The sequence below is a fragment of the Psammomys obesus genome, unplaced genomic scaffold (genome assembly GCF_907164565.1).
Source record: "Psammomys obesus unplaced genomic scaffold, mPsaObe1.curated_primary_1811, whole genome shotgun sequence".
In the NCBI taxonomy this organism is placed as follows: domain Eukaryota; kingdom Metazoa; phylum Chordata; class Mammalia; order Rodentia; family Muridae; genus Psammomys; species Psammomys obesus.
Window position 1 is genome coordinate 6,860,372 of NW_026586589.1, and position 27,316 is coordinate 6,887,687.

At 54.0% G+C, this 27,316-nt stretch overlaps 1 protein-coding gene across 2 annotated transcripts in view; it reads left to right on the top strand.

The window, feature by feature from the left end:
- The first annotated feature begins 71 nt into the window (after nucleotides 1-71).
- The window catches only part of Soga1 (suppressor of glucose, autophagy associated 1), a 66,043-nt gene continuing 38,798 nt past the window's right edge, over nucleotides 72-27,316 (top strand). The window contains exons 1-4 of one of the 2 annotated variants that reach the window (XM_055602208.1): nucleotides 798-942; nucleotides 18,154-18,378; nucleotides 18,508-18,537; nucleotides 23,321-23,479. In XM_055602208.1, the coding sequence (XP_055458183.1) occupies nucleotides 871-942; nucleotides 18,154-18,378; nucleotides 18,508-18,537; nucleotides 23,321-23,479 (486 nt within the window). In that variant the 5' untranslated portion in view covers nucleotides 798-870. Of the gene's footprint in view, nucleotides 943-18,153; nucleotides 18,379-18,507; nucleotides 18,538-23,320; nucleotides 23,480-27,316 lie in introns of both variants that reach the window. The other variant, XM_055602207.1, reaches the window with a different exon arrangement.

Genomic DNA, 27,316 nt, shown 5'->3' on the forward strand with positions numbered 1-27,316 from the left:
GAGGCGGAGGGGGCGGGCGCCGGGCGGAGCCGGAGCCGGAGCCGCGGCGCCTGGAGGAGATCGGGCCGCGCGCTGCGAGCCCCGAGCGGCGGAGAGGCCGCGCGACGCGGGGCAGGGCCCGAGCGCGGTGCCCGGGCGCAGGAGGCCGGAGCGCAGTCGCGGCCTGAGCGGCGGGAGCGCATCCGAGGCCCGCCGCAGGCACACCCGGGCCGGCCGCTCCCGGGCCATGCGCCCCGCTCGCTGAGACCCGGAGAGGCCGCGATGGAGGCGTCAGCGGGAGAGTCGCCGGCTCGGGGCTGCGTGCCCCCGCCTGCGCCCGCGCCCGCCGCGGAGAGGAAGAAGAGCCACCGCGCGCCGTCGCCAGCCCGGCCCAAGGACGTGGCCGGCTGGTCTCTGGCCAAGGGCCGCCGCGGCACAGGCCCCGGCGCCGCTGCAGCCTGTGGCGCCGCGTCCTCGGCGAGGCCCGACAAGAAGGGGCGCGCGGTGGCGCCCGGCGCCCGGGGAGCGGGGCCAAGGGTGGCCGGGGTGCGCACGGGGGTCCGCGCCAAGGGCCGCCCTCGCCCGGGTACCGGGCCGCGCCCGCCGCCGCCGCCGCCCAGCCTCACGGACAGCAGCTCCGAGGTGTCGGACTGCGCGTCGGAGGAGGCGCGCCTACTGGGCCTGGAGATGGCTCTGAGCAGCGACGCCGAGTCTGCGGCGGGCGGCCCCGCGGGGACCCGCACCGGGCAGCCTCCCCAGCCCGCGCCGTCGGGGCAGCAGCCTCCGCGGCCGCCTGCCTCTCCGGATGAGCCGTCGGTGGCCGCATCGTCGGTGGGCAGCAGCCGCCTGCCGCTCAGCGCTTCGCTCGCCTTCTCCGACCTCACCGAGGAGATGCTGGACTGTGGGCCCGGCAGCTTGGTGCGGGAGCTGGAAGAGCTGCGCTCCGAGAACGACTATCTCAAGGTGGGGATCTGGGGTGAGGGGGTAAGGAGGGTCTCGGGGGAGCGGGGGAGGACCTGCCCCAGGGCCTGAGGCCACAACGGGCCGCTTTAACGCTGAACAAGCAGGGACAGAGTGCCCCACCTTCTCGTCCCACTGTTTTCGTGAAGGGGGTCCAACTAAGGGGCCCTGATGTGCAGAACGCCCCCCTCCCGGTAAAACTGTTTCTACAGGATGGTCGGGTGGGTGGGTGGGGATAGATAGCCAGGGCTGACCTCTGCTTTAAACTGCCCAGGACCCCGCCCCCAGGCCAGCAGGCCTTCCTTGGCGCTCTGTTCCGGGGCCAAGCATTGATGTGTCGGGCTGCCAGGGAAACCTTGGCTATTCCCTGGCAAGCAGAGTCAGAACACCATCCTAAGTCCTTACCCAGGGCTTCCCCGGCGGCAGGCCTGTCCTCGCCTGCCTTTTGGGGCGGGTCCAGTTTGAAAGCATGACATCTGGGAACATCCCCTTGGCTTGAATCCACTTCCGCCCAGTCTAACGGTCCCACAGCCTGGGAGGATGATGTCGTGGGAGAACTGGTTCAGAGGCCACTTCCTCAATCCCAGGATATTGTCTTCTGAGAGTGGCCTGGGCAGACATGGCGTGCTCCCAGTGGGAAGAGGGAAACGGCCCTGCTGGATGGGGTAGTCCCTGTGGTGGGGGGTGGGGGTGGGGCCCTGGGGGTGGAGAGCTGCCTGGGAGAAACAACCGGCCGTGCCTGGGCACGTAGGTGCAGCCCATGCCCTGGCTGCCTGTTCAGTGGCACGGTGGCAGCTCTAGGGAAGCCCTGCCCTGGCTTCTCGACCTTGGCACATGAAGCTGGTGTCTTCATGGGCTGAACTGCCACAGCTGGAAGAGGCCGCAGTGTTGTCTGTCCTTGTCAGTTGATGGCCCGGACAAGGAGCAGAGCGGCCTGGCCAGGAGCCACGGAGTTCACAGCACTGTAATGACATGTCTGCCCTGCAGCGCTTAACTCCCTCCCGGCTCTACTGTCTAGGGGGGTTTCCTCTTCCTTAGTATGTTGGGGTGTTCCTCTTGCTTCCCTTGGAGCCTCTATCCAGCATGTTCTCACTAAACTGTTCGCTAGAGGAACCAGGTCCGTCTGACAGGATCATCTGCCGCCGATTCCTAGCCTGAAGGCCAGGCTTCCATTCTTTTCCTGTTAAATGGGAGTGTTAAGTCTTCACAGAGCCTTCACTCAGTGTGGGTGTCCCGGGATTCTGTCAGTGTATGGAGTCTTCTGAAGTCAGCGGGGAGAACGGTGGAGGGTGAGAGGATGGACATAGCCTCCTGGATGCTCCTAGCCACTTCCTGGAGCGTCTCCAGACCTGGACCTGAGCACTTCCCTCCAGCACATGAGGACAACTCATGGTTCTTGGTTTGGTTTCTTCCTGCCCGAATCCTGGGCCCCTTCCTGTGCTCCCAGAAAGTGGTCAATCAGAGCCCTGAACTCCATCCAAAATCACCTATGAGAATGTAGCTGGGAAAGTAGTCCCAGGAGGCTGAGGGTTGAGCCCAGGTTCTCCTAAAGAGCAGGACACAGCTGAAGACATTCCAGTTCCCGGGCCAGGCTGAGCCTGTTTCTGCCATTCATTCAGCAGTTGAGTTTTTGTCATAAGCTTCAGGCCTCTGTCTAATCTGTAGCTTCCTGACTGTGTGATCTTGGGCACATTACTTATCATGCTTGAACCTACGATTTCTCATCTTAAGAACTAAGTAGTGTGAACACAGACCATCCTTAAAGATCAGATGTGCGCATAGCCGGAGCGTTCAGGGTGCTGTGGGAAACCTCAGGTGGGGGTAGCAGAGATCACTCACCGCTCTTGGAGTAGAGAACATGTTTCCTTCTGCCTCTGTCACGTTCTTTGGTGGATTCTGTGGGAGCAGGCTGGGCTCTTCCTCCTGACCTTGAATCTATCGTTCTAATTATTCATTCATTCATCCATCCATCTATCCATCCATCCACTCACTGTTTGCCTAGAGCAGATTTTGAGGTATAGCTGAACTAGGGAGAGCCTTGGAGAGACCAGAGTTAAACAGGACACAATGTGGCTGGTGATAAGAGTAAGATGTTTAATTGTGCCAAGAGCACATGGAGGTGGGGCTGAGAACTCCGGAGGCCAGGAGCTGAGAGATGATGGACGGCAGGATAAGGAGCTGCAGATGGAACATTCAAGGCTGAAGAAAGTGGGGAAGGTGCTGGGTGAGGAAGGGAGCCGTGGCTGCTTGCATTCAGGCAGTACCTACACCGCTCTGTAGGTTCTCGTTCCCGAGGTGTCTGTCCTCTCAGAGAGTCAGTGAAATCCCTGAGAGTGTGGACTGTATACCTACTGTATGTCTTCCTGCTGGAGGTGTTATTTTTTTCACAGTGTCAAGGTTGGACTGTGGCCAGGGCAGGAAGGGGACCTGCTCCAGGCAGCCAGGGAGTAGGGAGAATCAGTCTCCTGCGTGTTTCCTGCCTCTCTAGACTACTTTACATCTGAGGTTCAGAAACTGGGTAAGAAGGAAACTACTTCAAACCCTGAGCGTGCCCACTGCAGACTGACCGTATGAGTTGAAGGGAATGCCTTGGACTCCAGGTCCACCTCCTGGGTTGTGTATTGGGGGTGGTGAGGTGGGGAAACTATCAGCCTTTGGGTAATTGCATTATCTCCTGCCTCAAAAAGCCCTGCCCTGGGGCCCAAGTTAGGGAAGTACCAGAGGGCCAAACCTCTGCCAATGATAAGACAGAAAGCGCTTCTCCAGGGAAGGTGTGAGCTTGGTGTCACTTGAACTAGTCAGAGAGAGGCCTGGATAAAGGCCTAGGGTTTGTGGGGAGCATCGTGTAAATGTTCGTGATCACTGGAGAGCAACTGGGGAGACATGAGTGGTGTCTGACCTGGGGTCCCTTCTAGACAAGGGGTCTGGGGATTATCCACTGGGCTTTTCAGGACCCAGAAACCTGGCTTTAGCTGTAGAGCAACCAGGCTAACTGTGTTTGACTTTGACCCAGTGGTCTAAGGTCCCTGTGACCACTAACCATCATCCATGTGGTATCCCAGAGTACTGGAGCTCAAAGCTCTGGCTTTGAGCCTGATTCTGCCATTTGCTGTGTGGTCACGGGCAAGTGGCTGGCCTCTCTGAGCTGCTTTTTGTTTGTTTGTTTGTTTGTTTATCTGTATAATGGAGATAAGGCGATGGACAGTCTCCAGGGATTGTTTTCAGCAGTCAGGGAGGTGTGAATAGTCAAGAAAACATCTTGTAAGTGAAATCCTTGTGTCTCATGAGGAATTGTTATGATTCTGAGCCAACGAGCAGACAGGATGTCTGAGTGTTCACTCTTGGAAGAGCTGGGAGGAGCCGGGAGGGTGGGTGTCCTCAGCCCTTGCGGGTTGTTACATCAGATGCTGCTGCAGGGTGGGACAGAAAGGCGTGACCAATTTCCCACTGCACAGATAGGCCGTGGGGAGCCGAGGCACCCTGCCCAGGACTTGCGGCTATGAGTCGAAGGTGCCACTCACAAGGACCCAGAGGAAACCCCTCACTGACTGGTGATTGCCATTATATAGTTGGGCAAGTGGCCGCTCCGGGATTCCATCATCCAGCCTGCATCCCAGCCCTGCTGCTGTCTTGGTGCCGTTCCTTCTGCTATGTGGCCAGTGAGATGAGCTTTTGGTTGCTGCTGACATGTCTGGTCTTGGATAGAGGTGGTTGAGAGGAATCCTGTGGGCCAGGTGCCAGGCTAAGATTTGTAGGTGGCAAATAGTGAGTAAGCTCATTTGGGGGAAGGGGAGTGTTTACCCAGCATTCACAAAGCCCTGGTTCCATCCCTAGACTGGCATAAGCCAGGCACGTTGGTATCTGCCTGTAATCCTGGCATTCAGGAGGCAGAGGCAGAAGGACCAATATTGAGGGCTATCATTGGCAACGTAGTGAGTTCAAGGCCAGCTTAGGCTAAGACTGTGTCTCAAAAACAAAAACCTAAAATGATGATATCCAAGCCTGTAGGTAGGTGGGGGTTTGCCTCTCAGGGAAACACTCCTGTAAGAAGGGGGTTGGGTGTGTCACGGGCCTCTTCATTGTGAGGGTGCATGTCCATTGCTCAATAAATGTGCCAGCCCAGTCAGCCTAACTTTCCTCTCTTCCTCCCTCTGATGGTATCCCAGAGTCTTCTGTGTGGTAGGCCTCAGGCTGTTCTTCAAAGCTCCTGGGAGGCACAGGAGGAGGGACCCAGCCTGTCAGCAAGGCCCCCTGGTCCCTGCCCTGGGCTGTAGCTTCTGGCTGGGGCCAGGGCTTGGGGGTTGTGGGAGCAGCTCCAGGGGGAGAGAAAATGAGATGGAAAATGTGAGTGGCAGCTGCCGTGGCCTGCCCGGGGAGACCACAAAGAGCAGCGTTCTTCTCGAGGGGCTGGGCCTGTGTCCCTGGACACAGCCTTGTACACATAAACACGTGTGCACTTATTCCGAGCTTAGGCCCAGAGGCCCGCAGCTACTCATGCCTGGCCGATGTGTACGGCCGGTGACTCACTGAAGCTGGATGCTTCCGGAAGCCAGCCTCCAGGCACAGTCACCATGGACCCGAATGGAAAACGGTACCCAGTCCTCTAGACAGACCCTTCGTGCTACACGCTACCACACACAACACAGAGCAGCAGGAGATTCCAGGCTGGGAAGCACACCCTCTTACACACAGCCCGGAGACACGCTCAGACACGGGAAGTCTGCCTCCATGTGACGGTGTGCGGCTTACAAACACACACAGATGCTAGCTACACTCACCAGCATCGTGGGAACCCATCCTTGCCAGGTGACACAGACATTTGCTCACCTAGGTACCCAGAGAGCAGCCAGCCTTTGCAATTGCACCCGAGGTTCGACAGATTTCAGATGGATACCCAAGAAGCGGTTCACGCAGATAGGATGGACCCAGCCTTCCTGCAGATGAACAGTGACACAAGGGTAGACCAGGCAAATGTCAGAGGTGGCGTCTGCCTAACTGGGGCACCCACCCACGCATGCTCATACGTACAAACATCCACTTATACTGACTGTGACATTTCACCTACACACATAAACACAGGAAGTCTTGGTCAGTGTCCCCTGGAGCGACTGTGTATGGCCCTACTGTTTGCGTGGCCCAGAAGCTCTTAAGGCTTCCTCTTAGCATGCTGGGACCATGAGTGTAGTCAGGACTGGGTCTGTAACCACCCGGAGCTGGGGTTCCAGGGGCCCAGCTGAGAAGAGCTGCAGGTGGGGTCTGGAAAAGCTGCATCAAAGCGCCCCTGGCTCTTGAGCCAGGCCCTGTGGGACTAAGGGAGATACACACTTGTCAAGCCAGCCACAGAAGGAACAGGGCCTCAGGGCAATCCTTCTCATCTCTTTGGAATTTCCTGCTTACCCTGTCCCCCTCTGCTACAAGCCAACAGAGGCCACTGATCTGTAGAGGGTGCCCATGCCTGGTCTGGAAGTGACAAGAGGTACAGGCACCCAAGAGCAGCTAAGTGGGCTTCCTGGAGGAGGAGGCGTCACAGCTGGGGGGTTTGCCTGAGTGGCTGTCTCGGTGCTCAGCATCGGGAACAGGGCCTGCTGTGTGTACCTGATCTATCAGCTGTGGCTCTGACCTGGCAATGGGTGGTAGGTTTAAAAGGTGGGGGGCTGGAGCCAGGTGTGGTGGTACCTACCACTCAGGAGGCTGGTCCAGGAGTTCAAGGGTAGCCTGTACTACAGAGTGAGAAAGGACAGAGAGAGAGGGAGGAAAGAATAGAGCTGAGTCATGGAGGCAGGGGGTTACTTAGGAAGGGCACAGGTGCCAGGGCAGTAGATCCCTGACTGGGAGATAGCCTTGGTGGGTTGTAGCGGGGCTGGGGCCATTCGACCCTTGCAGCAGACACAAAACTGCTTCTGCCTTGGAGTGCCAATGAGGGAGAAAGCAAGGAAGACCATGAGGTCCTTTAGGCATGCTCCATCTTTAGAGTCAGGTCTGGGGCTAGTCCTTCCCTGTCACTTCCGTCCTTTGGTTGGAGCCTCAGTCTTCCACTCTGTACAGTGGGAATTCTATCCCTTTCTTGCATATTCTTGGGGGGATAAGAGTTCAGGGACATGGCAGCCTATCACTGTCCTGTGAACAGAAGATGAGAGGGGCCCCAGGCTCTGGGTAGCCTCTGAGGCAGAGGGACACCCCAGCAGAGGGCTTGATTAAGTTCAAGGCAAAGGCCTGGCTGGCTGCCAGGGTTCTTACTGTGGCCAACCCTTATCTTCCAACACATGACATCATTTGTAGCCAATACAGACGCTTCTGGTGCAGGAAGGCAGAGCCCCTGGGACCAGTACCGTGCCTGCCTTTGCTGGCTGTCCTGAGGTGGGGCAGGAGTCTGAGGACATAGGGGATATTGTCTGTCCCCTTTATCTTAGCCGATAGGACTGACAGCACCAGATCTGGGATGAACAAGCCTGGGCTACAACCCCGGGCCTGCACTTTGCTCTCTGTGTTTTCCCTTCGTGAACCTCAGCTCTGTAAAATGTCCTGTGCTGTTACCATGAAGATCCATCAGGAAGGAGCCTGTATTTGAGGAGCTGGTCCTCTCTCTTTATCACCCATCCTGGTTCTCAGCCCTTACCCTTTAGCATCCCCAGGCTCTGCGCTGACCCCTGAGTGCCCCGGGTCCTGGGTTTCAGGCTGCCTGCCCCTCTCTCTGGATGTGTCTCTCTGTCTGTATGGGTGGTGTGTGGAGCCAGTTGCATTGTGGGTACCTGTAGACACATTTCTCCTTGCAGCTCACTTACCCTAAGTCGCTCTTCCCCTGAGGGCCAAAACCTGTGCCTCACTTGCAACCTGGTGATGCTTGCTTGCCAGTGGAGGACCATTCCTGGGATCCCCATTTCAAGAGAGTGGTAAAGCGCCTCCTCCTGCCTGGGCCACAGATGAAAATAAAGGTAGCTGAGGGAAAAGTGTGTGATTCCCCAGCTGCCCGAGCCTGTTTGGCTCTTCTGGGCTGTTCCGTAGCACCAGGCTCTGCTTGTTCACTCCTCCATGGTCTTGCCTGGCGTAGCCTGTGGCTGAGCGAAAGGCTGAGCTAGCTGCCTCTAAGCCATGAGTGAGAGGCTGAGCTAGCTGCCTCTAAGCCATGGTTCCAGACTCTCCCATGCCTTCTTTGCCCTTGCATTTCCTGACCCATTCCCCAACCCCGTTTCTCTGGGTTCCATTGGAGCAGTGCCCGGGTCTGCTCCAGGCTAGGTGTCCTGTGTTAGGTACCTAGGAACTCTGTGGGGGCACTCATCCCACAGTGGCTAGATTGTTAACCAGTAATTTCTGGTTTCACAGCACCCACACCCGGTGTTCTGCATGGCAGCCTGGACCTTCCAGATTGTTTAGCGCCTTCCTTCTACCTGGGCTTAAACTGTAGCCCAGGAAGGTTAAGGAGCTTGCTGGTCACGTTGCCTGGGAGTGACAAGAGGGGGTGAGGCGCTGTGACTCTTCTGACCCTTAAATCCTCAACTCTGCGCTTTCTTCTGCTACAGACTTGGCTGAAGCCCAGAGGTGGGGGGGATGTTGTCAACAAATCCTGACCCAAAGCTGCCTTTCTTCCTGTGCACGGGGCAGGATGGGAGCATCAGCGTCAGCTTCCCTGACTGTGCCCCAGCAGCGCAGAGCCCAGAGGCGTTGCCCCTGGGCAGTGACAAGCCAATATGATCTTGGTGAGCAGTAGTCTCTGGGCATCTCTGTAGCCTTGACCAACACACATGCACAGAGAGAGACAGACAGACAGACAGAGACAGAGAATGCTTCCTGACAGAACATCTGCCTCCTGTGCACAGCTGTGCCAGGCCTGGAGACAACCTCACTGGCTGTAGGGCTTTCTCTTCCTCAGCCTCAGTTTGCTCCCTTGTGAGGTGGGAAGGTCAGAATAGAGTTGGCCACAAAGGATCATCACTGAGAAAGAGATAATGGCTTCCAGTCTTCACCTGGTACCTGACCCAGACCAAACCCTTGGAAGTGCCAGCTGTCGTCCCATTACAGAGGCTGTGCAGTTTATAAGCCTCAAAGCGAGCCTAAGTCCTGACTCTTGACCTCTAGCTTCAGGCTTGCCTTCTGGGGAGGTAGGGGTGAACTGTGTGCTGTTGGCATGAGCCTGGCTTGGTCAGTCTGTCTGCTCTCTATGGTGCTGGAGAGGCAGGTCCCAGAGAGGTGGGTCCTTGTAGATCTGTTCAGCATGAGACCTCCTTAGTGCCAACACAACAGGGACATTGCGATCTTGTGACCCAGTGATAGCTGGCTGGGCGTGACCTTCTAGGAACCTTGTCCCCGACTCTCCCAAACCTCTGCCCAAAGAGGCTAGGCTGAACTGAGGTTGACTGGGAGGCCAGAGCGCCAAGTCCCTCTCAGGTTCACTGTCCGCTCTGTGAATGATGGAGCCTCTGAGTTCCCTTCCTCTGTTGCTGGAGTGCTTGCACTGGAGCTGAGAGGGAAGTGGAACTTTTTTGCAGTCCTCTTCCTTGGGGCCCAAGTGCAGTGATCTCATCTGGAGCCTTGTCAGAGTCCTGGGGAGAAGGAGGAGAGACAGCAGATGGCTTTTCTGGCCTTTTGGGTGGGGTTGGCCTACTGTCCTTGTGGCCACTGCTGGCCACCCAGCTGGTCAGCTCTCCCAGAGCTGGGGTAGGTTGCCAGGGCCAGGGTGGGTGACAAGTGGCCTAGAGCCAGGGTGGCAGATGGGTAGGCAGGCTGGGCCTTGGCCCAAGGGAGGACCATGGTAGCCAAATGTTGTGGGAGGAGGTGGGCAAGCCGGAGCCCCTGGTCCAGTATATAGGCTGAGCTTTCCCTGTCCATTTCTGAGTCTGTTTGCTCACTGGCCAGTTGGGCCCTTGAGAACTGGGAAGGAAGTGATACATCTAGGTAAGATTTGGAATCTGCCATGGCCGTGGCCTAGTGTCACTGTGTTGGGGGTTGAAGCCTCCATGGACATTAGCTTCAGAGTCTGAAGGCAGTTCGCTGCAGCTGCACAGTGGGATGGTGGTCTTCCCCTCCGCCTGTCCATTCTTAGCTATTCCTTGAACCCTTCTGTGTGTGCAAAGCCAGCAATGTCACATGTGGCACTCTAGTGACAGAAATGGGCCTTCTACAGTCAAGCAGACAGATAAGTAAAGTGAATGTCACAAATAGGACTGTGACATGCAGTGTGAGGGAAAGAGAAAGCTGCCAAGGTTTCGCACAAGGCCTAGGCAGGAGGTGCCACCGGCTGGGAGCTGTGACAGGGCAGGTGATTTCTGCTGCTGGGGGGACACTCAAATGGCTGGACTGTGGCCCACACAAGGGTTAATTGAGGGACAAATTAATGAGAAGTGAGAGGGGGGTTGTGCCTGGTGGGTCTGTGCTCCTGGGACAGCCTTGGTCTGCTTTTTTTTTTTGTCTGTTTGAAAGAAGTTGTCACTGTAAAATATGTTTTGACAAATGTGTGCAGTTCTGTAACTCTTAACTCCAGTCAAGATATAGACTAAGGTCTATAAACTAGGTACATTAAAATTATATTTCTTCTTAGAAGTTCTATCTATCTATCTATCTATCTATCTATCTATCTATCTATCTATCTATCCATCTCCATCTATCTACCTACCCTGCCTACCTACTTGCTATCTGTGCTAATGTGTGAGTGCAGACACGCATGTGGAGGCCAGACAGTTTGTAGAAGTTGGTTCCTTCTTCCATCAAGTGGGTTCTCACGATTCAAGTCAAATTGTCAAGCTTAGCGGCAAGGGCCTCTACTCCCTGAACCATCTCGCAGGCCCCACATTAAAAAACAAAAACAAAACAATCATTTCACTGCATATAAACTAAACCTAAGGGTTAGGGTTGTAAGCCCAGGGCCAGAGCCTGGAGTTAACATGTGGGAGACACTAGATTTAATCCTCAGCAACCAAAAAAAATAAAAATAAAAATAAAAAGGGGATTTAGAAGAGTTCATCGTTCACCCAGATTTCCTCTGTACTCAGAGCCCTCCCTCTACTGTTGGTCTGCTCTCTGCCCATCACCTTGCCCATCCAGAATTTCAAATACACAGTAACCCACAGTACCTGCTGTGGCTGGCTTCCTTCGTGAAGCTGGGGAACCGGCTGCTCCAGGCTTCAGAGCCTCCTCCCTCTGCTGCTGTTGATGTTCAGTTAGTTACATGCCGGGGCCACAGCGGCCACAGCGGCCACAGCTTAGCCCTTTGCCAGTCAGGAGACACATAGGCTGGCTTTAATAATTATTGGAGGGGTTAAAATGGAGAGCATTTGAACAGTTTAAATCACATTTTAAGCATTTTTTTTAAAATCAGTCTTTAGGGGCTGGGGTACATACAGAACAAGTGCTAAACTGTGCAAGAGTCTGAGTTCACTAGAGAAGCTAGGGAGGGAGGGAAGGAAGAAGGGAGGGAGGACGGACAAATAAGAAGGAAGAATTCCAGGGATCTGCCTGTCTCCATGCCTGGCTTTCATGGGCGCTGGGGATCTGAACTCAGGTCCTTGTGCTTGCACAGCAAACACTTTGCCTGCTGAGTCATCTCCCCAGCACTGTTTCTACCTCTTTGTGCTCTGATAGGAGAGCTCAGGGGCTGGGATAATTCCCAGGCTTTGCAGACTGAGGCACTCCCAAGAGATCAGAGGCGCCATATTTTATGCATAGACCCCATTAAGCCTTGGCTGAGACTCAGTGTAATGTCTTTCAGTTTAAGCACCAAATACAAGGAAGCGGGCTAGACTGAGACAGTTACTGAAGTGTGTTACAACTGTGATATAGTTATGTATGTTTGCTATCTCATGAGTGCTGGGGGCTGCTTTGTGAATGGCTGTCATCTCAAGGTACTGATGAGCATAAACAGTATTTTGACGTTTTAGCAACAACCCCTCATAGGATAAGAAAATATTCGTGATTTCTCTGGTGTCCAAGTCTCGGGTGCTTCTGATAGATCCTCACATTGTTCTCCATGGATGGAGTCCTCAAAGGGAGGCGACAAGTGAAAGTGAAGGTGTGACACAGGAGGGGTCGTGAGGGAAGCATTCTCTCCAGGGTCCCATCTGGGTAGGCCCAGCACAGCCCACCTACCCCGTGATGCACACGGCTCTCTCCGTAGAAGTGGTTCCTGGCTTGCCTTACCCGGGGCTTTCTGCAAGGACCCATGAGGTGATACAGCAGGAATGTCTGTATAAACGCTGGAGTCGTGTGCCACGTTGTGAGCCTATTATTAGTAGCATTGTGAGTTCATGTTGGCTCTGCCAGCCCGTCCTGAACCTAGAGACTCTTCCAGGCCAGGCTCCCAGGAAGGTCAGGCTCCAGGCCAGGCTCCTGAGAACTGGCCATCTCTTTGAGGTTGCTTCCTGCCGGCAGCCCTCTTGGGTTACTGTGTGGACAGAGAGGCACTTGACATGTAGGAAATGTGTGAAAGCAGGCAGTTCCCTGGGCAGCAGACCTTGCCATCCTCCTGTGGTGGCACTGGGCTCCATCTCCCCTTTCACACAAGCCCTAGATCTGGGATCAAAAGGGCAGAAGGCTCCAGGCTATGGAGAGAGACCAGGCAGGCTGATAGCTTTACTCTTCTGTTCATTCTTGCGCATGGTGCCTGTTGCATCCCACATCCTAGTGATCTTGGGCACCAGGTGTGGGTCAGACCCAGCCTTACCCTGCCTTACCCTTCCTCAGGCACTTAAAGAAAGAAAGAAGAGGAAAAAGTAAAGCAACCTTACATTGTTTCCATTGGGGACCATGCAGTTCAGAGTGTAGGTTCTGAATCAGATTAGGGGAGGGAGGGATGTTCTGAAAAGATGAGAGAGTTGGGAGTTAGCCTGGTGAAGGTCAATAGAGCATAGCAAATGGCCTGAGTAATGCTGGAAGAATGCACAGTTAGCATGCCCTGGCCTTGGGCTACTTGCCCTTGTGTGGAATCCAGCTTCACCCCTCCTTAGCTTGGGCAGCTCTGAGAAAGTTCTGAGCCTCAGATGCCTCCTCTGCAAAATGGGAACATTTTCAGTGCCTCCCACAGGGCGGGGAAGAGAATTAGCAGTGAGAAGTGCATGGGTGCGTGAGCCTATGTTCCTGAGCCTCCTTGTCAAGGCCATGGCCAGCCTTTCAAGTCCTAGCATATCTGGGTGCAGGTGCAAGATAGAGAGCAGACTGGGGCATGGTGAGGGGTCAGGGGTCAGTCAGGGGCTTTGACCTGAAGCAGAAGCCAGTGAAATGAGCCAGCAAGCCACCTGCTTTTTTTTTTTTTTTTTTTTTAAACCTCTCCCCACCTGACTTCCTCACATCAACAGGCATTGCCTTCAATCAGAGCCAAGGAAATTTCAAAAAGGGACGATCATGCAGGGCCTGTTGTCCCTAGACCCTGTCCTCCCTTCCTGTTTGCAGCCTGGGCTGAGAAGTTCAGGTCAGGCTTCAAGGGAAAGAGGGCTGCGTGAAATCAGAGCCCAGAGGGACCGCCTGATGCCTTTCCTTAGCTTCTTTAGGTTTGGTCCAGTCTAGGGGCCTCGGTCCAGTTCATTTCAGGGTGGCCCTTGGATTGGTTGAGAATTGGGGTTCCCCAGACTCCAAGGTGGGCACTGTAGTACAGCGTTTTACACCTGAGGTAGAGGATCCGATTTGGAGTGCCCTCATGTTGGGAAGGGTGGACTCTGGAACCTTGTTCCATGAGTTTGACCCCCTCTCTCCCGATGTCCTATAGAAGAGGTCATGAGGTGGCACCTCTGGGGGGACCTCTGGACTGTCTGTGAAGAAGCCAGGAGGCCTCTCTCCAGCTGGACCTGCCACTCCAGAGCCTTCCAAGGCAAAACTCTGACTTCCGGGCCTAGGTGCCCAGATGAACCCTGGGTTGGGTGTGAACACTGAGCATAAGCAGTCAAGCGGGGCCCGGTGCTCCTGGGGCCTTTCGCCAGGCCCAGAAACTCTTTCCCTGCCCCAGCCTCAGGCCCAGACACCCAGAGTCTCTGCCTAAGCAGAACATACAGCGTTTAGCCCGCGTGCGCCACAAGCCAGCCTTTGTCAACTCAAGCCTCACATGGGGCCGTGCCAGGAGGGGCTGGTGGGTATTCTGCCTGCAGCTGGGGCAAGCCCCCAGAGGCCTCGGCCCCCCAAACTCCCTCCGATACAGAGCTGGCATGTCCACAACAGCCTGCACTGTGGTGAAGGCAGTTCCCCTGAGAGACAGCTGCTGGGGAGACAAGTCATTCGCTCAGTTCTTCACGAGACGCCTGTGTCAGGCCCGGGTCCAGGGCCTTGTGCTGTGAGACGGGACGCTTGTCTTTTGTGGGGAAGAAAATGGGAAGGAATCACTCAGGGGACCCACCCCCACAGTTTCTGACTTAGGAGAACTGGAGTACGGGGGCCTGTGGCAAGTGCTCACTTTTTGGGGATCGCAGAGCCCTGGCATAGAACCACACAGTGAGCGTGTTAGACAGACACTACCAGTAAGCCTGATCATCCTGGGGAGCACTACGATTCAGAACCCGGTAAAGAAACTGTGATTGATGCTCTCTGTAGTTTTCAGAAACTTTCTGCCTCTCCATGTACTACTTTGACAAAATCCAGTTCCTCAGAGCTGACCGTGGAGGGATGTCACCTTCCGTGACGTAAAGACCCTACATCTGGTAACGTGTCTCCAGGCCGCCTGAGCCTGAGTGTACCTGTGTCTTCCCTGGGCTCCTTCGACCTAGGGATCACTCAGACCCCACCTCCCGCCAGTCACCGTGTTTCGTCAGAATGACAAGGAGAATATGCGATCTGCCCACGGATGGCAAAGCTGAATTTGAATATGGGTTCTTGCAGCCCAGGCCGTATGGATGTAGCTGTCTGCCTTCACTTCCTTTGCCCCTTCCTTCCTGCTCCCTTCTCTGCCAGCTGAACTGGCACTCGGGCTCCTCACTTCCTCATTTCTCTCACTGGTGAGCTCACCGTCTCACTTCCTCCCAGTCCAGTTCTGGTCGGCCCATTTGGCCTGGTGTGGCCTGGTGTGGGCTGGTGACTCTACTTTGGGGTAGTTAGGGTGTCCACTGAGATGATTGCCCCTCTGCAGCCAGGAGGCAGGATCACCCACTTTGGTGTTGTTGGTGAACACACCCTTAGGACACAGTCTGGCATGTCCAGGAGTGACACACGGATTCGATGTTGGTGGAGGGAGTCAGCCTGTGGGGGCTTGGAACCTCCAGTTTGTCACTTCTGTCTTCCTTTCCTGGGTTCTGAGAAATAGCTCCAGAAGCCAGGCAAATGGATGTGAGGACCCCTGGGGTGTGGTATGGCCTGGATAACATGGCTTCTTACCTGCCCATCAATCCAGGAGCCCATGCCTGCTGACACCCCCCTACACACACACACACACACACACACACACACACAGCCACTGCGACCTGGCCACAGTGTAGACGCACTGCAGTCTAGACTCCAGCCTGTGCTGGTCCCGCTGGCAACCAGGTGTGAGGAAAGGCCTCCATGTTTTCTTTTCCAGACTGTACAGACCCCTGGGGTGAGCAAAGGTTGTGGGGAGCAGAGGGGATCCCACCCACCCCCATCTTCCCTTTATTTCCATTTTCTTTAGAGGACTCCAGCCTTACAGATCTAGTGCCCTCTCCAGAGCAGCCTTTCTGTTCCCGGTTGCCTGTCTGCTTCCATCAGTGCCAACCTCAAGTGCTTCTTCTGAGGGGCATGCCTTTGCCACGGCCTCATCTCTGATGGCTCAGTTCCCCTCCTCTGTGTGCAATCTTGTTTAAGCTACCAGTAGGTATCATTCATGTTTGTGACTCAGTGTCCATATTTGTTATGAGACATAACCATGTGTTTCCTTTGCGAAGGCACCCGAGTGCCCCTTGTGTGGTGTCTGGTAGTCACTTCCCATCTTTCACGGTGAGAAGCCCCTCCTTTCTTCCTTCATAGCTAGGCATGCTTTTGATCATCCAGTTAATACTGGTTGGGGCTCTGCAGGTGCTGGGTGTGAGGGGCGGGGAGGTGGGACGACCTTCAGTTCCACAGTCACTTGGAAACCAGCTGTTAAATAGTTTCAGATGGACTGAGGGAAGTGAGGAGCTTCCACTTAAGCCAGGCCTGGCAGGCTCTGCATGGCTGACCCCTCGACTTCCCCAGCCCTGTTCTGTCCTTTTCTTTCCGACATTCTCACAGAGCTGAGGCTGGCTTTGAAATCATGATCTTTCTCATTTCATATACCTCAGGCCTGACTCTTGCGCTGTCTTTTAAGCAAAAAGCAAGCAAACAAACGAACATACATTTATCTATCTATCTATCTATCTATCTATCTATCTATCTATCTATCTATCTGACAGAGTCTCAATATGTAGTGTTGGTTGGCCTGCAACTTTCTCTGTGGACCAGGCTGGCCTGGAACTCACTGAGATCCTGCCTCTCTGTCTGCCTATTTTCAAGTGCTGGAATGAAAGGTAGGCACCATTATTAAACAAATAGAAATTTGATTAAATGTATCTATTTATCTATCTGTTTATTTATTTATTGAGAGACAGGGTTTCACTGTGTAGTCTCTGGTGTCCTGGAAACCAGCTCTGTAGACCAGGCTGGCCTCAAACGCAAAGATCCACCTGCTTCTGCCTCCCAAGTGCTAGGATTAAAGGTGTGTGCCACAGCTCCCACCTCCATCTCCCACCCCCGGCAACACATATAATATAAAAATTACATTTATTTGTATGTGTGCCACAGAACACGTGAGGAGGTTAGAGGGCAGCTTACAGCAGCTGGTTCCCTCCTGTCCTGTCCTCTACCATGTGGGACCCAGGAAGCAAACTCAGGCCACTAGGCTTGTGGCCAGCACCTTTATCCATCTTACCTCTCCCCTTATGTGTCCCATCCCCCACCCCCTCACCCTAGACAAGGCCTTGCTAGGCAGCCCTGACTATCCTGGAACTTATTGTGTAGACCAGGCTGGCCTCGAATTCACAGAGATCTTCTGCCTCCCAGGTGCTGGGGGTATCTTGATGCATTGAGTGTTTTCCTACCTCTGAGCTTTGCATACCATTTCCTCTTCCTGGAATGCTTCTGGATATGCTTCTTGCCTTGACTTAAATGCCCCTTCTTTAGAGATGGCCTCCTTGATTGTGCCCCCCTAACACAGCACCTCCCCCACTTGCTGCCATACTTCTCTGTATGGCATACATACTGCTGTAGTGTTGTTTTTTTTCTTTTTGCCTCCACTACACTTAATAGCATCTGAGTGTGTTTGTTTGTTTGTTTGTTTCTTGCTTAACCGTGTTTTTGGGCTAAGGCTCGGGGAAGGAGGTGTGGACAAGGCTGTTCACTAACACCCTTCCCTGGTTTTGGGTGCGGTGCAGTGTCGGTTATGTAGCCGGCGTTCACGAATGCTTGCTGTCATCCCCGGTGTGTGCTTCCCGTTGTTTCTGTAACATTACGCTTTCCATCCCTGTGGCCGTGGCCATCACGGCAGCAGGATACCTTAGGCAACCAAAGAGGAGGAAAGTTGTATTTTGTATTCTACCTCATGCTCATACCTCAGTTAAAGGTCATTTTGTGCCTGCTGTGACACGGAGCATCACGGCAGGGAGAGCATGGCACTCGAGGCTGCTCACCTCATGGGGTCCAGGAAACAAGGAGGAAGGGAACAGGGTTCGACTATCCCTTCAAAGGCAACCTCCAACGCTGCGGTACCCTCACCTCCTAGATAGCCCACCACTTCCCAGTGGAGCCATAAGGAAGACTCAGCCGATAGAAGTGAGAAGATTCAAATCGTACGAGTGGCACATCTGTAGATTACCTTCCAAGTCTGAAACTCAGGTCCTGGCGGTTGCATGTCTGCTGAGGCCTTTAGGACAGACTCCTCTCCTTGGCCGTTAGCCACTTGTGGACGCCTCATGCTTGTGGAGGCTGCCTTCGTTCCTTGGCTGGCGGCCTTTCTCCACCTGCAGAGCCTGTCTTGTCTCCCCTTTACTTCCTCCATGCATTGTTGCTCCCACTAGCCTCCCTCTCAGGGCCCATGCAGCCAGCCTGGATAATGCTCCTGTCTAGAGACCCTTATCTCCGTCTCATCGGCAAAGCCCCCTTTGCCATGGAAGGCGCATATTTACAGTCATGGGAGTTCCGCGGTGGCCATCTTTGGGTGTTGGCGTTCAGCCTGTAACCCCAGGGTCCCCGGGTCTGCTTGCCAGGTGTGGCCAGCATTCAGGCGCCCCGGCCACCGCCGTGGGCTCTGGGGATCTGACCCGTTTCTTTGTCCTGTAGGACGAGATCGAGGAGCTGCGGGCTGAGATGCTGGAGATGCGGGACGTCTACATGGAGGAAGATGTGTACCAGCTGCAGGAGCTGCGGCAGCAGCTGGACCAAGCCAGCAAGACCTGTCGCATCCTGCAGTACCGACTGCGTAAGGCTGAGCGCCGCAGCCTCCGCGCCGCCCAGACGGGCCAGGTGGACGGTGAGCTCATCCGTGGTCTGGAGCAGGACGTCAAGGTCAGTCTGGGTCTCCACCGACCTCTATAGGTTGCCCTTGTGGGATCTAGGGTAGCCCTGTGGCTTACTTCTTGCCTTGAGCAAGTTATCCTGCTTCTCTGGCCTAACCCTGCTGCTCCTCCTCCTCAGGAACAAGCAGGGATGGCCCCATGCAGACAGGTGGGGATACGGGAGAGAAGTCTCCACTGTGGTCTTATGTAAGTTGGGGTGGAGGATCAAAAACGTGGGGACCCGGAGCCAGCTGTCTGCTCTCAGAACTCAGCCCCGCAGCACACTGGTACAGAACTGGGGGGAGTCTAGGAGTTCTGCAGGAGGCCCAAGAGAGAAGAAGGCACGAGCCAGGCATGTTCTAGGACTCCCAAGGGCCCCCGGGGGCAGACAGGTGCTGAGCCTTGCTGCTGGAGGACAGTGCGAATCCAGCCCCGCAGGCCACTCCTAAAAGGATTTTGGAAAGCTGCGGCTCCATCAAGCCTGTGTGCCTGTGTGGAGCCAGTTTTCTTGACTGCACAAGACCCTGTTACTTAAAAAAATAAAACCCAAACAACAACATAAAACTACGATAAAACAACCCTCCAGGTTCCCTCATTGGAAGGCGACAGAGCCGGGCGGTTGGGAAGGAGAGCGGAGAAGTTCAGGCTAATCCACTGTTGGGCTCCGGCCTTTGAGGATTTTTGGGAGGGACCCTAGTGGTGCAGAGACTAGAGGGTAAGGGGAGCAGGCTGGTGGGCGGGGCCAGAGCAGCTGGGTTGGGGGTGGGGCTCAGCCCTCCAGGAGGAGAGGAAGGGCCCCTTCTGTTGGGATTTGAACTAGCCAATCAGCACACCCGGGCCTCCCCTCCCCATCCCCGCAGCTGCAGCGCTGAGCTCATGCTCTGGCTCAGCCTGAGCTGGCCACAGTGTGCTGGGAATGTTAGAGGCAATTATGGAGGTCCGCAGAAAACTGACTTCTCCGGCTTCCCCTAGGCAGGCTGAGGGAACCAGGTGGGGCGAGGTTGGGAGAGGTGTGCCTAGGGCCGCTCAGCATGCTCCTTGGCCCCGTGCCCTGCAGGGCTCTTGAGCTCCGGCGGCTTTATTGGGCGCTCGTGTGTTATTAGTGAGATTGCCTCATCGCCACCCGCCACCCGATAGCAACCCTCCCGGGCGATTTGACTTTTTGCCGGTCCGCACAGTTCACGAGGGCTCCGACCCTCAGCAGGTCACGAGCGTGCGGATGGCGCTGCCATTCCGTGGCTGTGTGGTTTGGGGAAGGCTGCTTCTCGCTTCTGATCCTGTTTCCGCTCTGGAACACGGAGTTCAGTTTAGTTCCGTAGAGAGACTCCGATGAATGTAAAATGGAGTTGCTAAAGAGAGTGCTGTATAGAGTGGCGCTGGGACCCCACTGCTTTTCTTGTAGAAGGTCCCAGAACATGGGTACAGCCATATGTACCCTATCCTCAGATAAGAATGCGCTGGCCTTGGCCCTGTGTCCTGGGTGACCTGCACCTCTTCTCCTCAGAGCCTCAGTTTCCCTCTGTGTCAAAGGGGGTGAGACTCCCCATCATGTTTTTTTTTTTTTTTTTAAGAGGATTTAGTTCAGGATGCTGCCTGGCCCTGGGTGCTGCTGACAGGTCCCATCTCTCTCTGGAATGTACTGTAATGTGAGGCTCAGAGCCCAGAGGCTGATGTGCTGAGGCGCTGGGGGCCTGCACACTGCTGATGGCCTTTGGCAGGGACCAAGGCCAGCACTGTAAACAGTGACCTCATGGCTCAGCTGTTTGCACATCAGGCATTTGACCTGTGTCCGGATGCTTGCAGCTGCTTCTCTTCTCTTGGTCTCTCTGCCTCCTTCTTTGGGTGTAACTGCAGGGCTCAATGAGAGAGGCATACGGGGGCCTTTCAGGCCTCTTTGGATATAGCCATATTGGTACTTGCTCTTGACAGCCCATTGTTCATAGTTGTAGCTACAGCCTCAGCTTTAGAGTTGACCCATGCTTGGTACCTTCCTAGTCATGTGACCTTGGGCCACTGCCCCTTCCTTTCTGGGATTCAGAGTGGTAATAAAATATGTCCTGAGGGGGAAGAAAGCCTGATTCCATAAGTGACCTGTGAGAGCCAAGGGCTCTGGGACCAGTGGAAATCTGGGAGGGGAAGGCAAGGCCAGGCCCTGGTTCCTGCTATCCAGTTTGGTGACCGTGGCACCCTTTGCTCCCTGACATTCGTGGAGGCTGCAAGGCATAGCAGGAATCTGAACTGGTGGGCTCTTCTGTCTGGAATTCTGCAGCTTCTTTGGGGAAGGATGCTTTCTTAACATGTGGCCCTGGGCTGGGGAGAACACTGGGACAGGGAATCCACAGAGTATGGAGAGGATCCAGGAACAGCTATGGTGGAGACAGGGCATGTCCCACCCTGATGGAAGCATGTTTGGGAGAGGACACTTTGCTCTAGTAGCCCTCTCTAGCAGGTGGGGTAGGGACAGTGGAGGGGCTTGCCCTCCACCCCACTAGGGCAGGTTCAACTGTGCACTCCTTCCTTCTTCTCCTTTTCATGTGCTGGGTCCTGTTTGTTTATCCATTTATTAGGCATTTAGTGTATGTTAGACCCTGAGCTACTTCTGGGACACAGATGTGAATGAATCCAGATAGACATGGCCTTGGTCTCTGTGGTTCACCACTTCCGTCCCAGTGACAAGGCAAGATAAGTGAATGAATGAATGAATGAATGAATGAGTGAGTGAATGAGTGAATGGATGGAATATTGGTGAGTACAGGACTTCCTGAGGGACCTAATAGCCTGGGCCGAGGTGGATAAAACCAATGCAAACAGGCAAAGCAGTAAGCACGGTAATACATTAAAAAGGCTTTTGCGGCTGTGGCTGGAGATGTAGCCCAGCTGGCAGAGTGCCTCCCCAGCAGGCACAGAGCTCTGGGGTTGGTCTTCAGCACTGCATAGACTCAGCAAGGCTGCATGTGCCCAGCGCTTGGGAAGCAGAGACAGGAAGATGAGAAGTTCTAGGCCATCCCTGGCTAGTAACAAACTGAAGGCTAGCCTGGGGAGACAAAAATCTCTTGTATGGCTAGAGAGTGCTTGCTTAGCGCGCACAAAAGTCCATGGTTCGTTCCCAGCACAGTCATTAAAAAAAAAAAAAAATTGTGTAGATGGTTCCTTAACCACTGCCTGTGAACTGCTTTGTATGGTTCTTAGATATTTTACACAACCAAAATAGGTCAAGAAACTATGAAATAAATACAACTTCTGTAATACACTGAATAGAGCGAACTATTTAGAAATAATAGTCAATAAGAAGCTCTGTAATTTTTGAGCACCTTCTGGATGCCAGCCACTACCCACAGCAGCCCTCAGAGCAGTGAACCCACCCAGTTGCCACCAACCAAACTCAGACTCCAAACGTTAGGGTTCTGGCACCAGTGCTTGAATCTAGTTTTCTTTCTTGCAATTTTTTTAATTGAAGGATTGCCTACCACACTTTATGGGTAAGGAAAGCTTTGTGGCCCACAGTGTCTACAGGGTAGGCTGTGGGCCTCCATCTGGCGTCCTCAGAGGTCTTCAGGCTGGAGGGGCCAATGAGCAGAGGAGGGAGGAGAGCCGTGCCCAGTTTCCGCTCAACTGTTGTTTTTCCTGGCCTTCCCTGCACACTGCCAAAGGGGTCTGTGCTGAGTTGGGCTTGGGCCCAGGCAGAGGGCAGAGCTAGGGAGGGAGGGCCTCCTCCCTTCCAGGGGGAGGAGGCACGTGGTCGTTTCCGACACTGGCAGGCCTGGGTGCTGGGCTGTCTGTGCCACACAGGTCTTGCTGGCAGGGCCTTCAGACTCCTGGGGGCCTCTGGCTATGCTGGCTCTTCCCAGTGAGTCCCAGCCCAGCCATGCTCACTGTGTGTGACCCTGAGCTCCAGTAAAGTGAGGGTAGGACTCAGGTGGAACTCCTGAGCCTAGTGGGTGTTGGCAGGACCCAGCCTAACTAGGGATGGCATCTGTTTGCATTCTGCCAGCTCAGGAGGGCGTCCTTCACCCCACCTCATCCCCTGCCTTCCCACACCCAGTTGCAGGGGCAGGACAGAAGGGATCCTCGGGAGTTTGGGGTGCTTTTCCTGCTGAGCCTGGACCTGGGATTAGAGCCTGCTGCTCTGTTAGCTGCATCCAAGGGACGACTTGGACACATGCCTAGCCTCTGTCATTCCAGCGTGGTCTATATCCCAGAACAGGCCTCAGGGCTACTGTGACCTCTGACAAGTCATGCCGGTCTCTGGACATCGGTTCCTGGGAGCAGCAGCCGCTAGTCACTGAACACTCACTGTGGCAGGCGCCGCGTGAAGGCTTTGTGAGCAATAGCTGACGTGATCCTGCTGTTGGCTCTGAGATCGTCCTGCTACTGCTGTGCCCATTTCATACAAGTTGAGAACACTGAAGCTCAGGGCCAGGAAATGACTTGCTGAAGATTGACCGCATGCTGCCCATTTTGTGCTGGGCTTCCAAACCAGCTCTCGTCCCTCTCAGGCTCTTGTGAAGACAGGGCTGGGAGTACAGCTTTGTGGTAGCACTATTGCCAGAGAGAAGCAAGGCTGGGTTCTGTCTCCAGCACACCACACACACACACACACACACACACACACACACACACACACAGCCCTGGCTGAATATAAAGGCACCTTTAAGGACAGAACAAGATCATTGCAGCTTTGGGGGGCAGCATATTGGGAGCTTGGGTACTTGGGTTTGGCTTTGGATCTGCTGATCCCTAGATTCATGGCTCTTGGTGAGTCTTAGGACCTCTTGTGCCTCTGTTTCCCTGTCTGCTGAGTAAAGGTGAAGAGGTGACTCTGTGACTGAGGTGGGATGGTCACCCGGGACTCGAGTGTGTCCGGGACACAGGGGGGACTCAGGCTGGAGGTGTGTCCTTCTCCAGCCTGAACATGTCCTCTCTCCCTCCTTCCCCTACCTCCCCCGGCTCAGGTCTCTAAGGACATTTCCATGCGGCTTCACAAGGAGCTGGAGGTGGTGGAGAAGAAGCGGATGAGGCTGGAGGAGGAGAATGAGGGGCTTCGGCAGAGGCTCATTGAGACGGAGCTGGCCAAGCAGGTGCTGCAGACGGAGCTGGATCGTCCTAGAGAGGTGAGGGCTGCAGCCCAAGTGGGGCAGGTGGGATGTGCGTCCCTGCCTGGCTGCTTGTGGACTGGGACGGGTACCCTTACGCCTCCCTGGAGGTGTGGTTCATCCATTCATCCTTCCAGCATGTATTCCTGAGCACTTCTTCTGTACTTTACACTGGACATTCAGAGTGGAGTGGTGAGCGAGAGATGCTGCTTACTCTCTCTGGGATTAATGAAGGAGGGTTTGTTCAGCAATGCCTAGGGTCGGCCTGACCCTCTGTGCCTCAGTTTCTTCATCTTTAATGTTGGGCAGTTGTTTTCTGGTCACTGACAGGGCCACTGGCTAGCTTGTGTGGAGATGCTTTAGGGACTAGTATGTTGTGGCCACTTGGTCTGAGAAAGATGCCAGGCCCAGCTCTCCCACTTTTGTCTCTGAATGTGACTTCCAGACCCCATGTCTCCAGTCTTGGTTGATGTCAGACCCTCCTCCTGCTGTACCCTTCTTCAGCTATGTGTTAGGCTTGTATGAGGACAGTTTATCTGAGAAATCTTTGCAAAGGCCCAACAAAGCGGTGATCATTTCATGGTTGAGCAAACAGCTTCCTTCAGTGAGGTAGGTTCTCAAGGTCATGCAGGCTGCAGGGGACTTTGCCAAATGCCACTGGATGATTCTTAAAGCCTGGATACCTCCTGATTCCAGGGGCAGAGAGGATTAGTACTCCAAACACTAGGTGGCCTCTGACTCCAGAGGCACAGCTGGCCCTCAGCTGTTTGGCTGCTCATGAGGCATCCCCGGCTGTACATTCTTCTGGGCTCCCACCTGCTTCCCAAGAGGGCCAGCATGCCAGCCATCCAAGACTGAGACATCATAGTCCCCAGGGTAGAGCAGTCCTTTGGCCATCCTTCCCACTGGGCATGCTGGTGCCATGTGCCCCACAGGTTGGAGAGGGGAGAATCTGCCCCGAGGGCAGCTGTGGTGTTGGGTGGGAGGTTTCCTGCTCGCTGTGGGCTGCCTACAGCACTGGGTGGCACCTACACACATGTCTGACGGTGAAAAGGAGGGGTACTACAAAGTACCCGTAGAGCACAGAGCCTTCTTCTTGCACACATAGGGAAACTGAGGTTGTCAGCTGCAATTTGTTGAGTTTGCCCCCAGCTTTTCCTTAGCAGAGATGTGGCTGAAGCCACTGCCCTCATCCAAGTCTCAGCTTCTTCCTCTGTGATGTCAGGATTCGGATAGTACCAGCTTATAAGGTATTATGAGGCTGTTTGGATCACTAAGAAGTTTGTGTAACCAGAGGGGCCAGGAATGGAGCCTGTGTGGTAGAACCCGTGCTTGGCACATGGGAGGGCTAAAAAGAAAACAAACAATAAAAAAGAAAGCCTTTTGAATGACTCTGTAATACTATGAAGAAGTTAGAAGGACTAACTAGTGACCATTTCTCACTAAGGACAGAGTTACTGTATCACCCAGCAATTCCGGTTCTCTCAGTACGTCCCAAAGAACTGAGGGCAGGGACATGGAGCTGTTGGCACCTCTGTGTTCATAGCAGCATTGTCCGCAATAGCCGAGAGACAGAAGCAACCCAAATTCTATGTGATGGGCGGATGGATATACAAAGCCAGGTATGTGTGTGTACCTGGAAGGCAGAAGCGCTGCTGCACGCTTGGCCCGGGTGGGCCTTGAAAACATCGTGCCGGGTGAAATGAGCCACGTAGGTGAGGCTCGGTATTGTGATGTTCCGTTTGCCTGAGCTACCTAGAGCAGTGAGATTCCTAAGACAGAGGGTAGCAATGCTGGGGCAGGGGGAACGGGCTTGCTGTTCAGTGGGGGCAGGGTTTCACTTTGGGGTGATGACAGGGTGGGGAGGCAGAGTGTGCCTGTGATCATACACAATGAGTAGATTGACGCTCAGGGCACGGTGTTGCCACCTGCGCCCTGACACCTGGGAGGCTCAAGCAAGAGGCTTGGGAGTTTAGGACATTTGTAGTCTGAGTCTGAGGCCGCCCTGGTATATATGAGACCCTATTTCCAAAAAAAAGGGCCTGGGTTCAATACCTAGCACCAGAGAAACAAAAATAAAGGTCCAAAAGTGGTAACTTTTATGTTAACTATATTTTACCGTTGTAGAATAGAATGTTTAAAGTGGTACATTTATATTATATAACCTTTACCATGTGTTACAAAGTAGAAAAAAAATGTATCCTGATATAAGAAGGTCTCCAAGGTATGTTGTAAACCAGGGAAGGAAATTAGGAAGGTAGGCCTGGTGACCAGGCCCATTATCCCAGCTGCCTGGAAGGTTGAAGCGGGAGGGTGGGATGTTCTAGGCCTGCCTGAGCTGCACAGTAAGCTGAGGCCAGCCCAGGCAACTTAGTAGGACCTTGTCTTGAAATAAAAAGGCAGTAAAGTACTGGGAACATTGCCCAGTAGTGGAACTCTTGCCTAACATGTGCTAGACCCAGGATTTGATCCCCACTGCAGCCCAAAAGAAAGTTACAGAACTGCACATATTGAAAAACCCTACCAGCTGTTTTGAGATCTCCTACATACCAGGGTAGGTTGGACTCTCAAGCCATAAAGCCATACCGTCAGCCCAAGCTAGGCTTTGTGTGCTTTCTAGTCTCTCTCTCTCTTTCTCTGTGTGTGTGCCTGCTTGTCTGTCTATGTACCATGTGTGTCCAGGTGCCCACAGAGGCCAGACAGAAGATGGCATTGGAATCCCGAAAGCTTGAGCTATCTGTGGTCGTGAGCTGCTCAGCGTGGGTGCTGGGAATCGAGCGAGTCTTCTGCAAGAGTAGCTAGTGTTTCCAACTGCTGAGCCATCTCTCCAGGGCCCCCAGGAATTAAATAATGAGAGGTAGTCAGGAGGCAGACCCCACTGGGCTCTGTGATTCCAGGCCGGCCTGGGTTACGATATAAGGTTGTCTCAAAAACAAAAGAATAAAATAAAGTTAAAAAGGACTGGGATCGTAGCTCAGGTGGTAGAGCGCTTGCCTGGAGTTCCAGGCAAAATGGGAAAACACAGTTCCAACTAAAATGGGCGTGGTTCCATACAGCTGTAACCCCAGCACCCAGGAGATAGAGACATGAAAATTAGAAGCTGAGGCTCATTCTTGGCTACATGGTGAATGCGAGGAGAAGCTGGGATACACGAGACAGTGCCTCAAAGAAACTACTAAAACTAGATATGATGAGAACATCTATAGTTCATTACAGGGGGGAAGATAACTTAAGTCTAGGCATCAAAGAGCTAGCCTGGGTAACATAGTAAGACCTTTCTTTAAAAACAAAACAAAAACATGAATGTACTTAGGCATTACTTGTGAAATTAAAATTTTTACTACAATTAAAACTTTATTGTGTGTGTGTGTGTGTGTGTGTGTGTGTGCATGTGTGTGTCTGCGTCTCTGTATCTCTGTCTCTGTGTAACTGTCTCTGTGTCTGTCAGTGTCCCACAGCCAGCATGTGGAGGTCAGAGGACAATGTGAAGAAGTTGCTTCTCTTCTTCCACACCGTGGATCCCAGATATCAAACTCAGGTCATCAGTGTTGGTGGCACCTGCCTTTACCCACTGAGTTGCCTCACGATCCCTACTCGAGGAACCTTAAATGTAAATTTTAGGTTTTTAATGTAAAGACCCCAGAATGGACCCTGACACAGAGCAGGCACTGAAGAAACCGGTTCTCTTTCCTGGGAAACAGATGCCTGAAGCCTGATGTGAGCTCCTGATGTGTGGTGCTGGCCCCAGATCCTGTTTATTTGCTGTTTGCCCTCTTCTCTTCCCTCTCCTTCCTGTCATGGTTACTATGGAGACAAGGGTCCCTCAGTAATTCTTCTTCCAGAGCTACAGTCCCA